The following is a 15,000-nucleotide window of genomic DNA, read 5'->3' as shown; positions in this document are numbered from 1 at the left end:
GAAAAAAAGAGAAACAAGAAATAAAATAAATGGAAGGAAGAAGCGATAGAAAATGGAGAAAAGAATAAACAGAGAGAGAAATGAGAAAGAAAAAAAAATAAAAGAGAGATAGAGAGAGAGAAAAGTTGACAGGAGAGAGAAGGCGAGGCAGAGGGGAGGAGGAGGAGGAGGAGGAGGAAGAGGAGGAGGGAGAAGCAGAACATCATAACAACAGCACACAACACAACACCCACAATCCCTCACGCCCACGCCCTGTGCCTGTGCGTGGGCGTGGGGGGGCGTGGGGGGGCGGGGGCGGCGAGGCTTACATTGAGAGCACCGAGGTCGATGTCGTCCAGAGAACAATTCACAGACTGTGCCATCTTGGTCGGTGGCTGTGATTGTCGCTATTTACTCCTGTTGTAGGGCGCTGCGGGGCATGTCTGGCACCGCTACTCACACCTGGCACTCCCCGGCATCCTCCAACCCACGGACACCACGGGGGAACGGCCCACTGGGAAGATATGGCCCTTACAATACAGACACTGCAACACTCCTTCCACTAATGGCGGTCTGTCTCCACCAAGGAAGCCAACCCACACAGGAACGCCAACTTACGCCACACTCAACCCACTCACAACACTCACGCCATCTATTGCTCACTCATACTATCTAATGGGGCTGGGGTTTTAAGGGGTTATTTGTCTGTTTCTCTTATTTCATCGGATCATTTCGTTGTATTAGTAGGATTTATTTGTTTTCTTGTTTTTTCTTATTGAGGTTTAAATTCTATGCAGTACACGTCACATTTCTATCATTCAGTGTTAGAATTAGAAAAATCGTGGAATTTTAAGGGTGTCTTGTCTATTTCTCTTGCTTCATCAGATTCACGTGTGTTTTTATTCTATTTGTGCTTCAATTATATACAGTACACGTCAAACTTCTATCCTTCAGTATTACGACCAAAAGAACGTAGGATTATAAGGACTAACTTATTCATTTCTCTTGCAGTATAGGAATGTTTGATTGTAATGGTAGTTGTATTGTATAAATAAGGTAATGGATGCAGTACACGTTATGTCATTGTAATCTCTCAGTATTAATATTTTAAGTGGCAACTCATCTATTTCCCCTGCCTCATCAGAATATACAGTTTTCAATGGTTTAATCCACCTTTTTATTCACGCATGATGTATTAGTAGGGCAAATAAGGTAATTAACAACAAAATTTAAAGGTTAACTCATTTCTTTCCTCTACTTCTTCAGAATGTGTGGTGTTTAATGGTTTAATCCACTCATATATTCTTATTTAATTAATGTATGATGTATATTTAACCCTTTCAATACTGAGACGCATTTTTACCATGATTTTTGGGTAAGTTTAGACGATTTTGTTTGGATAAGGAAGGTTCTGTGGGGGTCAGGAGATTAATGGTCAGTCTTTGCAGTTTTAATCACAGCTGTACATCAGTAAATCACCAACACAGTCACCAGAATGAGTAAGGAAACGTGGCATGGTGCAGAAGGAGTTAAAGTAAGGATACATCAAACACTGACACGCTGGTAAACTCTGGAACTTCTTTCAAGAGGGAAGTTTGAAGATATTTGTTCCTGAATGTTGGTTACCTCATGTGTCTTTTAAGGGAACTGGCAACTAAGTGGGTTTTTTTTCCATGTTTTGTTATCCTTGGCCAGTTGTCCCTCCTGCATTAAGAAATAATAATAAAGATATATATAGCGTGCTAGAATGGCCTGGAATACACTAACTAGACTGAGCTATCATAGAAAACGTGTGTCTTTTATGGTAGAGCTCACTTAATTTTCTTACTTTCCTATCTCTTCACTAACACGAGTAAATGATTAAGTTCTTAGCACCTTTCATATAGGAGCATGTATTCAATTATCATTCCTCTCTTTTAATTCAAAGATAAATATTTCTTTTGGGATTATATCGTAAAGTAATATACCAAATATACTTGAACACCTTAATAGAGTGAAATATATCTTTTATCATTACAAAATACTGATCCTGATATTTCAACTTAACTTCTTATATACAGGGACACATATTTACCTTGAGATTTGTGTACGATTAGACCATTTTATTGACATTAGGAAGAGTATATGGAGGTCACAAGATTAATGGCCACAGTCTTCACCATTTTAATCCTCTAAATAAGTTTGTGAATAGTAAGCAGAATGAATATGGAAACGCGTCATGATACTGAAAGGGGTTAACAAAGAACAGTTTAGAAGATAATGAAACTATTACAACAAAAATATACTAAATTATCAAAGGAATTATGTTATGGTCCTTCCTGCCTCACACACTTATCTGTTATCATCATTTTTATTTTTTTTATCAGGATCATAACGGGGAAGATAAGACAAAGGCAATAATGAGTATGAGTCAAGGGAATAATTTGTTTACATGTTAGCGGGGTGAGAGACAGTGACGCCATCTATGTACAACTAAAAAAGGTCTGTTGTCCCTCCTCGCCGCTGCCTTCCCCGCCACCACACCTTCCTTTATCTATCAACACTCTTATTATACTCCATTTCTCGTGTTTATTAGCCCTTTTCTTCCTCTAATTGCTTATGGCTTATTTGTTAGGTTAATTTTGACTTATTCCCGGCTTTGTGTGTGTCTAGGATTCTTGTTTTGTGTTTAATTAATGGTTTTGTCTCCGTTTCTAAGTCCTCCATGTTTCCTTCGTTATTATATTCTATTTGTTGTGTGTTTTCTGCTATTTTTGTGGCCTTCAGTTCCTGGATATTTATTATGTATGGTTGTTTAAGTTTATTTGTATGTTCTTGTGGCTTTTTTATGCTTTGTTTTAGTGAGATTAATATTTTTTCTCCGTTCAAAGACCTCCATGTTATCTTCACAACACCCACATATCTTCCCCATACACCATTTCCTCACAATAAAGTATCCTTAAACCCTTCATTTATTTACCATGTCCATTTACCCATGGCTTATTTTGCTATCTAATTCCTATTAAGTGTAATTTTAGTAATATTTCATCTCCGTGTTTTGACTCCCATTGCTTCCTCCATGGCCGCCAACCCTCCCACATCGATCATTGTCAACTTCACGCCCTCAGCTTCTCGCAACGAATTATTGATCATTTATTTCAAACTGCTTTCCTTTTTACGCATTCTTGCATAATTGATTTGTTTCATGGCGTGGGTTTGTTCCGTCAGCAGCTGTCACTCGGCTGTCAGAAGGGCGTGGTGTTGGCAATTCTAGAGGGTGCGGTATGGAAATATTGTGGGTTTTTAAATGGCAAAAATAAAATGTCGACATGTCTTATCGCGCTTTTAAAATCGTGTATTACGGAGAAAATTTACCGGAAAACAAGTTAGTAAAATACAAAATCCGTTATGGAACTCCAAATGACAGAAATAATGGTGGAAAAAGAATAATTTACACACAATACATAACAAAATGCATTAAAATTTCCTATAACTCGGAAAAAAAATAATGAAAAAATAGATAATGAAATAAAAATACTAACAATAAGAATAATACAAATAGCAGAGACGAGTAAATGAACACAAGGCCTTTATAAATGTACAAATTAAAGTGATTTCCAGCCTTACGTGAATGTTGTACGCGTTCCTTTTATCAAGTGACAGCTGTTGATAAGAGAGAGAGAGAGAGAGAGAGAATGCTGATTATTATCTTTAAATATATAGAATAGGTGATAATTTGTAGCTGGAGGTGTCAAAGTATAGTTAAAAGATAGAAAAGTGAATTAATTAAGAGTTTTGGTGAATAATAAGATCGTAAATAGAGAATAAATGGAAGAAGATAAGAAATAGATAGACATGTGGAGGAAATCTTATCATTCTTTCTAAATCCTCGTATGTATAAGCTTTAATTAATGGTTGGAAGTGTCAAATTTGAGAGAAAAGATTAAAAAAAGAGCATTAATTATTGGGTTTGATAAATAATAGTGAATGAAAGAAAGAAAAAATAAATAAGAATGAGATTAAATGTGACCAAATTCTGTGTTTTGTTCTTAAATATACAAAAAAAAGTGATAATTTGTGGTTGCAAGTGTCAAATTTGAGAGAAAAGATAATAAAAACGATATTAATTATGGGCTTTTGATGAATAATACGGTATAAAACGGAATAAAAGAATGAAAATAGGAAAAAAAAATAAGATGAGAGATTATACCTGTTTGTCTGAAGAAAACTGAATTATACGGAAAAAATAATAAAAAATAAATATTAATGACGATCTTTCAATTACGTAAAATAAATTAATAAATGGAGTAATATGGGTTCCAACAAACAATAGGCAATAAAAACAATTAAGTATAAAAACAATTAAAAAAAAGGCTAATATGAAAGATTTAACCTGACTGTTTGATCATTGATGGCTGAGAGAGAGAGAGAGAGAGAGAGAGAGAGAGAGAGAGAGAGAGAGAGAGAGAGAGAAATATATATAAAAGTATTCATTATGGGCTCCAATAAACACACAGAAAAAAATTAAAAGTGTAAAAAATAGGAAAAAAACAAACAAACTAATAAATATGAAAGATTTTACCTGTATGTTTGATATTTATGACCCAAAATGTCAAAAAAAAAAAAATAAATAAATAAAATAAAACAATGAACAAACCCACAAAATAAACTGAGATAAGAATGATAAGGCTTAACAATAGAGAAGAGTTAGGAAATGTCTCATAGATGTAATATTAAGAACACACAAGTAAGATGATAATAAAGATAATGATAAGAAGTTTTCCATTATTTTATCACCATTAGATCATTATTTATTTATTTTTTTATTCACGAGTGTTTTTGTGGAGTTGATAAAGTTATATAATGTTGGAAATGGTCAAATATAAAAGAAATTATTAAGGAAATACAGGTAAATATTAATGAGAGAGAGAGAGAGAGAGAGAGAGAGAGAGAGAGAGAGAGAGAGAGAGAGAGAGAGAGAGAGAGAGAGAGAGAGAGAGAGAGAGAGAGAGAGAGAGAGAATGGTATAAAAATGCAATATGATGTTTGAAATGGTCTAATATAAATGAATAAGTGAGAAGCAAAAATAGAAGGAAATAATAATGGAAAAAAGGTAAAATAAGGAAAAAAATACAAATAAAGGTTTAAAAGATGTGATATAATGTTTGGAATGGTCAAATATGAAAGAAAAATAATGGGAAGCAGAAATAATGAAGGCAAGACAGGGAAACATTAACGAAAAAAGATAAAATAGAGAAAACAAATGCAAATGGTGGAGGATAATGCCATAAATGTGATAAAATGGTGGAAAAAGGAATAAGAAAGAACGAGATAAAAAAAACACAAACAGAAATAGAAAAGAAGAAAGAAGAAAAGAAAAAAAAATAAAATAATAAATAAAATAACACTACCACCACCATCACCACCATCAATGATCTAATAAAATACAATAAAAATGGGAAATAGGAATAATTTAACCAATACAAGTAAATATTAATGAAAAAAAGGAAAATTAAGAACACACACAAAAAATGGGATAAAAATGTGATAATGTTTTTTTTAAATCGTCCAATATAAAATAATCACAATAATAAAAATGAGAAGCAGTAATAATGAAGGTAGTTGTAATTAGCTGAATGAGGCAATAAAGGTAACTGTATTAGCTTCAGGAGAAAAGGTAAATTAACAATAGACACAAAAAAAAATGGTACAAAAATGTGATGAAATGTTTGGAATGGTCTAATATAAATGATTAACAATGAAAAGTAAGAATTTTTAAGCCAATACAGGTAAATATTAATGAAAAAAGGTAAAATTATGAATAGACACAAAAAAATGGTACAAAAAAGTTATATAATATTTGAAATTGTCAATATAAATGAATAATAATGAAAAGTAAGAATCTTTACGCCAATACAGGTAAATATTAATGAAAAAAGGTAAAATTAAGAATAAACAAAAAAAATGGTACAAAAATGTGATATAATATTTGAAATTGTCAATATAAATGATTAATAATGAAAAGTAAGGATTTTTTACGCCAATACAGGTAAATATGAATGAGAAAAGGTAAAATTAAGAACAATAGACATAAAACAGGTATAAAAATGTGATAAAATGTTTGAAATGATCTAATACAAAAAGAATCATGATGAGAAGCAGGAATAATTTAGCCAGTCGTCCCAAACACCGATGAACATTAATGAGAAAAGGTAAAATAAACACAAAAGATGCAAATAATGGAGTATATTGGTGTAAAAATAAGATAAAATGTTTAAAATGCTCTAAAAAATAATAATAATAAAAAAAAACCTAATCATCATCATCATCAGAAACTACACCATTTTTCGGAAGCATAGAGGGTGAGGGAGAAGGGAGGGGAGGGAGAGGGAGAGGGAGAGGCACTGTCCTTCCCCCCACTGGTGCCCTGGCCCTGGCTCTGTGGCACCTCCGCTGTCTTGAAGAACGAACCAATGCCCTTCTGCCACTCAGGAACCGGCTGGGGATTGTAGGAGTTGCCGCCACTGTACCTGAGGGGAGAGGAGGGGACGTGAGGGGGGTGAGGGATATTTGAGGGAGATGAGATGGAGGTAAGGGGAGATGAAAGGGAGATATGAGGGAGATGAGGGGAGGTAAGGGGAGATAAGAGGAGGAGAGAGAGAGAGGAGGAGAGAGAGAGAGAGAGAGAGAGAGAGAGAGAGAGAGAGAGAGAGAGAGAGAGAGAGAGAGAGAGAGAGAGAGAGAGAGAGAGAGAGAGAGAGAGAGAGAGAGAGAGAAAACAAACTTACTTTGAAGCTTTAGAGGGAGTGGATGAGGAGGATGAGGATGAGGATGAGCCGGCACCGGAGGCAGTGAAGACCTTGCGTGGTGCCTTGGCCGCCGACACCTTGGTGACTGTCGCGTCGGCCCTCGTGCGCACCATTCTGTTAGCTGAGGTTAGGAAAGGTTAGGCAAGGGTCATTAACTTATTTATTTATTAATTTTAGGTTAGGCTAGTTTAGGGAAGGGAAGGGAAGGTTAGGTTATTTAAAAAAGGTTAGGTTAGATTAAGAAAGGGAAAGTTAGGTTAGACAAAGGTTAATTATTTATTTATTCATTCATTTTAGATTAGGTTAGGAAAGGTCGGACAAGTTTCATTGATGTATCTATTTATCTATTTATTTATTTTCAGTGAGGTGAGGTGAGGTAAGGTTAGGCAAGGTTACGTTAGATTAGCAAAGGTTAGGCAAAGTTCATTTATTTATTTATTTTAGCTTAGGTTAGGCAAAATTAATTATCTTATTTATTTATTTAGGTATTCATTTTAAGTTAGGTTAGGCAAGGTCCATTCACTTACTTATCTATATTTGGTTAGGTTAAGTTTCTTCTCTTATTTAATTATTTTTGGTCAGATTAAGCAGTTAGGTACATTCTCTTATTTCAGGTTAAATTAGGTTACTTTTTTTTCCTCTTATTTATTTTTAAGTTAGAAACAGTTCACTCTCTACTTATTTAAAATTTTCTGACCTTGGCTAGAGAAAAAAATTGGTACTACAACTTTTTGAACCTCTTCAGTACTGAGACACATTTTTACCTTGAGATTTGTATACCATTAGACCATTTTATTGACATTAGGAAGGGTCTATGGAGGTCACAAAATTAATGACCACAGTTTTCACCATTCTAATCCCAACAAAAGTATCTGAATGTGTATAAAGTCACCAAAATAGTAACCAAGATATAAAAACGTGTCCTGGTACTGAAGGGATTAAGGGCCAAGGCTGAAAGAAAATTAACCCTTTAGTGATCTGTCTGTTTTCCCTATTTCCTCCCTCCCCAACCTGTGTTTTCCCCTCTATGTGTCCCCAGTGAAGCCCTGAAGTGTTGGCTCAATTCCTCCCCGCCTCACCTGCCTGTATCACCTCACGTAGAGCAAGAAAAGCGTTAAATAGGAACAGTTGGGCTTGTCTTCTTGTGGGCAGATTTGGCGCGCTTTTTAGTCATGGCGGGTCTTGCTGAGGGGATGGTCTTTATTTGTTTATCTTTATTAGTGGTGTTTTAAACTACTTTTTGCTTCATAATGAATACGTAAATACTGTTTTGAATATTTGGTAAGGTATAAGGACAAGTAAAGGATATATTTAAAGACTTTTTTTTTATTCTGACATAATTTTCTCGGCTCCACTTAAACTCAAGTCATATTTTACAGTTTTCTTTGACAATTAGGTAGAAAATAAATCTCTTAGTTCCCTTTTTACATTCTAATAACCCTGAGTGGTAATTAAAAACTTCGAAATAGTCAAAAGCTCCGAATTTTCCCAAGATTTGTTTACATTGTGGGTGGTTTGTGGTCTCCCTGTGTGGGTTTGTGAGGTAAGGTTTTCTCCTTTACTCTCCCTCCTCTCCCTTGACACCCACCCCCATAGTAGTAATGGTAGTGTGTGTGGTGGTTGTGGTCGTGTCATGGCGGAGTGTTAATTTATTCATGGGATTCTTGTTTATTTGAAGATTATTGTGTTTAATATAATGTAACCTAATCGTGTGTGTGTGTGTGTGTGTGTGTGTGTGTGTGTGTGTGTGTGTGTGTGTGTCACCTCACCACACCACACCACACCACAGCTCATCACACCACACCACACCACACCTCACCACACCACACCACACCACACCTCACCACATCACACCACACCACCACACCACACCTAACCTAACCTAACCCAACTTTTCTCCTTTTCCAGTGGTGCCATGAGGAGAGCAGCCCTGGTGGCACTAATCCTCTTACAGTGCCACCAGGGGTCATCAGAGTGCCAACCCACCACAGGCACTCTCCCTCCCCCAGGGCCTGGCAGTGGGGGGTGCTGGGGGGGACTGTGGGGCCGGTTTGTGGATAAGATAAATTTAAACGTACATGATGGTGTCTGTGTGCGCGTGGGTGTGTTGGCAGTGCACACATGGGGTGAGGGTGTGGTGGAGGGGGAGACACACACACAGGATGTCAAGGTAGAGAGAGAAACACTTGCAACACACACAAAGCAAGTCAAGGCATGGAAAGATAAGGTAAAACAACAAGAGGCATTTAAAACGACATTGGCAACACACACACAGCAAGGTAAACCAGTGAATGATGACACAGAACAAGAAAAAACACATGAAACTCAAACACAGCAACTTAAAACCGTGAAAGACAAGATAGAACAACAAGTAACATTTCAAGCTACACTGGCAACACACACACAGCAACTCAAGGCAGAGAGAGACGACACAGAACAACAAACACCACAAAACACACACATACAGTACTTCAACACCACACCACACACAACACACACACAGCGCCACAACACCACACAGACCCACACCACACCACCACAACCACACACACATGACCCCACAACACCACCACCACCACACACACACCAAACACACCCACACCCCCGACAAACACCTCAAACACCCCACACCTCCACCTTGCCTTCCACCTCCACTTACTGCCACACCATCTCAGCCTCCACTTTACAATGCCACTTTGAAAATCTTTACTACACACCAAAATATCAAGAATTTGCCTTCGTAAGTGGAAAGGACTCAAGATTGGAAGGTGTGGAGAGAGTGGAGGAGCTGCCAAACCACCTCCACTTGTCCACAGTCATAGGGCACAATGGTTTCCCCTTCCACATAGCAGTCGTTCCACCAAGGGCCATTCAAGGAGAGGTGTGGAATCTCGAAGGGCAAAGTTTGGTAATGGCGAGGTTTAAACCTGATAATTTGTTCCACGTTCTTCATGATGATGTTATGCCAGTTTACTTCACTGTGCTGCAGCTGTGTGGGGTGCTAGGTGAGTGCTGTGTGCTGTGTGCTGTGTGGTGGTTGGATAATGTTTTGTGGTGTGCTGTGTGCTGTGCTGTTTGTGGTGATGTGTTATATAGAATTTTCTTCATTCTCTCGCCTCTCAATCCTTCACCACTATTCTGTCCACCTCCCTAATGCAAGAGTTCACCAGTACTCTCAATCCTTCACCACTATTCTGTCCACCTCCCTAATGCAAGAGTTCACCAGTACTCTCAATCCTTCACCACTATTCTGTCCACCTCCCTAATGCAAGAGTTCACCAGTACTCTCAATCCTTCATCCCTTCCTGTGGCACACTGTCTGCTTCTGTGTTTCCACCTTCCTGTCACCTGAACTCAATGAAGAGGGAGATGGCAACACACTTATCCCACTCCTTTGGCTAACTCTCTCACACCTGCTTGGGGGCTGGCATCTAAATGGACCTTTTTAATAATCGTTTTGTTGCCCTTAGCCACATTTCCTTTCTATATAAAAAAGTACTTTCATTATTAAATTTTTCCTTATCCCTTTCACTAATGCAAGAGTTAACCATTATTCAGTATAAATTCTTTCTCTTTCACCCTAGTCTCTCCCTGCCCACCCTTCACCCTGCTGGCAGTCGACACACACCCTGAGTCACCCTACAACACCCTCTACACTGCTCTCGGCCACCAGATCCTGCTATCAAAGGACCTGCAGGACATAGAGTGGGTGAGACTCAGCCGGGCCATTGTGGGTCTCTCTCGTCACAGTGTTTGGTACCAGTATGGCTTCCGGCAACCTCAGGGGCCTGTGGGGACAAGACTGACTGGGCTGGAGTTGAGGGAGTTTGCTGTGTTTATGTTATCCAGGCTTGGTGTGGGTGTAAATGCTGCGAGTGATGGTGTGAGTGGTGTTGATGGTGTTGGTAGTGGTGGTGGTGGTGATGTGAATATTAGCCCAGTAGATCTTTCAGGGAGTAATATTGAAGGATCTGTGGAAATTAACAAAAATACTCTAGAAAAGGCAGAAAGTACTTTACAAACTAATGAAAATACACTGATAATTCAAGAAAAGGAAAAAATTATCTTAGAAACTCGTGAAAATACTCTGGAAAACCAAGAAAAGGCAGAAAATACTAAAAATTGCTTAGAAAAAGACTTAATACCACAAGGAAATGCTCTAGAAAATACAGATAGGACTTCGAAAACTTGCAAAAATGTTGTTAGCCCTGAAAATACCCCTAAAAACATTATAGAGCCAACACACAACCTGAAATCAGTAAATCTCCCCAAAAACACCCTAGAAAGTATTCAAAACTCAGCAAAATACCTTAAAATCACACAAAAAAACACCCTAGACTCAGCAAACCTTCCCAGAACTACCCTAGACTTACTAACCCACCCAGAAAACACCCTAAAAAGTTCTCTAGACACCCTGAACCACCCTAGGACACCCCAGCCACCTGCCCTAGCTGTCCTCCTCACTCGACAACTAACACGCAAAATACTAAATGAAAAAGAACTCGCGGAAACGATACGAAGTGAAATTCTTGATAAATATGGGGAAGGGGAGGTGAAAATGATGTCGTTAGAGGAGCATGGGTTGAACGAGGTGGTTAGAGTAATTAGCCAGGCTCGTGTGCTTGTCGGAATGCACGGGGCTGGTTTAGGGCTTGGAATATTCTTGCCTCAAAATTCGCTGTTGGTTGAACTGTGGCCGTTTGCTGTCAATCCTGTTTCCGCAAGAGTTTATAGGGTTATGTGTGAACTGGAGAGCTTTGGGGTGGTGTACAGGGCGTGGGTGAATCAGGACGCTACACACACACGCACACACCCACACTACCCGCCACATTTAGGGGGTGTTGACCATTTACCGCCGGAGGAAAGACGGGAGGTTGTGTCATTGCTGTATACGAATGAATTAACGAGTGTTGTGTGTTGTATGGATGTTAATTGGCTGTTTAGGATATATCAGGATACAACAGTTAGGTTATACGCACATACAGACGCACATCACCCTCACACGCACACACACGCACATGGAAACATGCACAGTAATGTAAATGAGCCTCACATGCACACAAATGGAAACACACACACAGGTATACATGAGGGCAACGCACACAGGAACACACACACTAACGCACATGAGCCTCACACGCACACACACGCACATACAGACACACTGACAAGTATACATGATAACACACACACAAACACACACACAAACATACATGGAGCTGTTCTCAAGAGTGTACCTTTTAGTGTGGTGTTGAGAGAGGGGCTGGCATCACTACCCTCAACACCACAACCACCACCACCACCATCACCATTAGAATCACCACCACAGATATTGCAATCACCAAAAACACCACCACCACTGTCACAAACACACCAGTCATCACCACCACCACCATCACTATTAAAATCACCACCACACACATTGCAATCACCAAAAACACCACCACCACCACCACTACCACTACCAAAGCCAGGCAAAGTCAACATCTTAAAATGTTCCTTAGAAAAACACAACACCAGAACGAAGGTTGAATTATCTTGGCAAACACCATGGCTAGTGAAGGCTTTGGGGTGTGAGGGGCTGGTGTATGAGGTGGTGGTGGCGGCGGTGGGTGGTGATGAGGCTAGAAGAGTAATGGTGATGAGGGAAAGTGTAGTGTTGGTGTTTGGTGAGGTGTTTGGTGGTGTTGACGTATGGGTGACATGTTTTTGTGGTGGTGTTGAGGGTGTGGTGGTGTTTGTAAGGTGTTTGTTGGGTTAGTGTGTGTGTGTGTGTTTTAATTGTTTTTATTATTCTATTCTGTGTAAATTAAAGTGTATATCTGTATGTGTTGTATTCATAATGTATATAGAAATATTTTTTTATATGAATTAACATGAGAAAATATATTCTGACATTTTATTCACTGTTTTTCCCTTTTCCTTTTTAAATTTATTAGCAACCTATTAAAAAAATAATAAAAACAAATAAAAAAGAAAAACAAACACATATTTCCCTTTTCATTTCTTTAGCAATTAATTAAAAATGCAAAAAAATCTAAGAAAAAAAAAACAAGAGCACATTTTTTGAGTATTTATTATGAAATGTGACTTGTATATCATTTCTTTGTTCTCATTTAAATACACATGTTTAATTATTGAGCACCACATGTGTATGGGAATGTGGAGAGGGAGTGAAGGGAAATGTGGAGAAATGTGGAGGTCATAAGATTCATACAAATAAAAGATAGGTTAAGAAAAAGTGAAGGAAGATGCATAGAAAGACATACAGATAATAGATAGAGAAAGAAAGAAAGAGAATATGGGGCAAAATATATACAGACATACAAGAAAATGAAAATAAAGAAAAATTAATGTGAAGGAATGAGAAAAGAAATGTGGAAGGTATCAAAATATACAAATAAGAGATGTAAAAAAAAGGAAAAAAAAAAAAAGTAAAGGAATGAATGAAAATGTTTAAAAGAGAAAGGAAGAAAATGTAAAAAGAAAAATATGAATAAAAAAAAAAAAAAATAAAAGAATGAAGCAAAATATATATACAAAAAAACTTAGATAAGAAAGTAAAGAAAAAAGAAAATATTAAGAAAAAAAGAGAGAAATATTAAGATTATTGGATACATATAATAAAAGATATATAAAGAAAATGAAGCAAAATATATAGAAAGACACAAATTAAGTAAAAATAAAGAAAAAAAATATATAAAGAAGAGAAATATTAACGTTATTAGATACATATAATAAGAGATATGTAAAGAAAATAAAATAAATAAAGGAATAATAAGCAAAATAAAGAAAATATACACAAACACAAATAGGAAAAGAAAAAAGAAAATATTAAGAAAAAACAACAAACAGACAATAGAAGATATGTAAAGAAAAGAAAATTAATGAAGGAATAATAAGCATAATAAAGAAAATATACATAAAGATAAAGAAAAAAGTCAAGAAAATAAAGAAAATGAGAAATAGGAAGGATATTAGAACACTGAAGTAATAAAAGATGTATCAAGAAAAGAAAAGAAAGAAAAAAGAAAAGAAAGAGAAAGAAAAGGAAAGAAAATAAAGAAAATATAAAGAAAAGAGAAATGTGAAGGTTTTGAAGACAGAAGTAACAAAAATGTGTAAAAGAAAAGAAAGAAAAAAATATATGAAGCAAAATATTTACAAAAACAAAGAAAAGGAAAGAAAATATAAAGAAAATATAAAGAAAAGATATGTGAAGGTTGTCAAAATATATAATTGACAAAAAAAAAAAAAAAGATGAAAAGTAAGAAAATAAAAGAAAAATATATACAAAATCATGAACTAAAGAAAAGGAGGAGGAAAAGAAAATGTGAAGGTTTGAAAAGATATATAATTTAAATAAGAAAATAAAGGAATAATTTACTGACATGAATTAAAGAAAAATGCAAAAAAATGTCTAGAAATCTCCCCAAAAATCTCTAGGCAATCTCAAAATCCCTAAAAATTTCCCAAAATCTCTAGAAATCCCAGAAAAATTCCCCAAAACCTTGAAAAATGCCTAAAAATTCCCCAAAATATCTAGGAATACCACAAAATTTCCAAAAACCCCTCGAAATATCCTTAAACCCTAGAAATCCATAAAAAAAACCCTTAAACCCCCCAAAAATACCTAGAAAACCCCCCAAATAAATCTAGAAACCCCAAAAAATCCCTTGAAACTCCCCATAAACTCTCTAGAACTCAAAAAAAATCCCTAGAACCCCCAAACTCCCTAGAAACTTCCCAAAAACTCCCTAGAAGTCCCCAAACAAGGAATCTTCATCTAGATCTTCCAACATTCCCTTCACTTCTTCTTCCTCCTCTTGACTACAAAAAATGCTGGAGTTTATCCCCCCATTTCTAGCCACTGGGGGGTGAATGGGGGGCTGAGAGGGGGGGCAGTGGACAGGGAGAGGCCTACTGTTGATACTTATAGGCTTACTTGAAATCTGTGTAGGCTGGTTGGTGTGTGGCGGGTGTTTGAGTGAGTGGGTGTTGTTTTGGTGATGTATCGGCCTAAAAGTTGGTGTGTTTGGGGTGTTTAGGTTTAGATTTGACTGGTTTGTGTGTTGTAGAGAGTTTGCAGGCACTCCTGACACCCCCATGGACATCCCTCTACCCTGTGGCACTCCCATACACACCCCTCTCCCCTGTGGCACTCCCATAGACACCCCTCTCCCCTGTGATACATTTCCACACAGCCCTCTACTCTGTGGCATTGCTGTTTGCA

The 15,000-nt window shown here is 37.1% G+C and overlaps 3 protein-coding genes across 3 annotated transcripts in view; 1 reads left to right on the top strand and 2 right to left on the bottom strand.

Annotated features, from left to right (window-relative positions):
* LOC123517745 (serine/threonine-protein kinase mig-15-like) overlaps positions 1-584 on the bottom strand; it is a 60,344-nt gene extending 59,760 nt beyond the window's left edge. Inside the window, 1 exon segment of the mRNA XM_045278497.1 lies at positions 309-584. Coding sequence (XP_045134432.1) covers positions 309-362 — 54 coding nt within the window. The 5' untranslated portion in view covers positions 363-584.
* A 4,911-nt stretch (positions 585-5,495) lies between these two features.
* On the bottom strand, positions 5,496-7,954 carry LOC123501953 (PCNA-associated factor-like). Its single transcript, XM_045251104.1, has 3 exons — positions 7,847-7,954; positions 6,747-6,888; positions 5,496-6,488 (listed from the first exon to the last, which is right to left on the bottom strand). Exons 2-3 carry the CDS (start codon positions 6,878-6,880, stop codon positions 6,287-6,289), a joined length of 336 nt encoding a protein of 111 aa, XP_045107039.1. The 5' UTR covers positions 6,881-6,888; positions 7,847-7,954; the 3' UTR covers positions 5,496-6,286.
* A 317-nt stretch (positions 7,955-8,271) lies between these two features.
* On the top strand, positions 8,272-12,669 carry LOC123506638. The gene is made up of 3 exons (XM_045258923.1): positions 8,272-8,310; positions 8,676-9,772; positions 10,352-12,669. The coding sequence occupies exons 2-3, from the start codon at positions 8,683-8,685 to the stop codon at positions 12,526-12,528; spliced, it is 3,267 nt and encodes a 1,088-aa protein (XP_045114858.1). The 5' UTR covers positions 8,272-8,310; positions 8,676-8,682; the 3' UTR covers positions 12,529-12,669.
* The last annotated feature ends 2,331 nt before the right edge of the window (positions 12,670-15,000 follow it).

This window comes from Portunus trituberculatus, chromosome 1 (assembly GCF_017591435.1).
Source record: "Portunus trituberculatus isolate SZX2019 chromosome 1, ASM1759143v1, whole genome shotgun sequence".
NCBI lineage: Eukaryota > Metazoa > Arthropoda > Malacostraca > Decapoda > Portunidae > Portunus > Portunus trituberculatus.
The sequence above is the reverse complement of the archived record's forward strand: the minus strand, read 5'-3'. Positions and strand labels throughout refer to the sequence as shown.

Coding starts and splice junctions, on each gene's coding strand:
- LOC123501953 (XM_045251104.1), bottom strand. CDS start 6,880: ATGGTGCGCACGAGGGCCGACGCGACAGTCACCAAGGTGTCGGCGGCC. Junction 6,489..6,746: donor ACTCCCTCTAAAGCTTCAAA/GTAAGTTTGTTT, acceptor CTCTCCCCTCAG/GTACAGTGGCGGCAACTCCT.
- LOC123506638 (XM_045258923.1), top strand. CDS start 8,683: ATGAGGAGAGCAGCCCTGGTGGCACTAATCCTCTTACAGTGCCACCAG. Junction 9,773..10,351: donor GCAGCTGTGTGGGGTGCTAG/GTGAGTGCTGTG, acceptor CTTTCACCCTAG/TCTCTCCCTGCCCACCCTTC.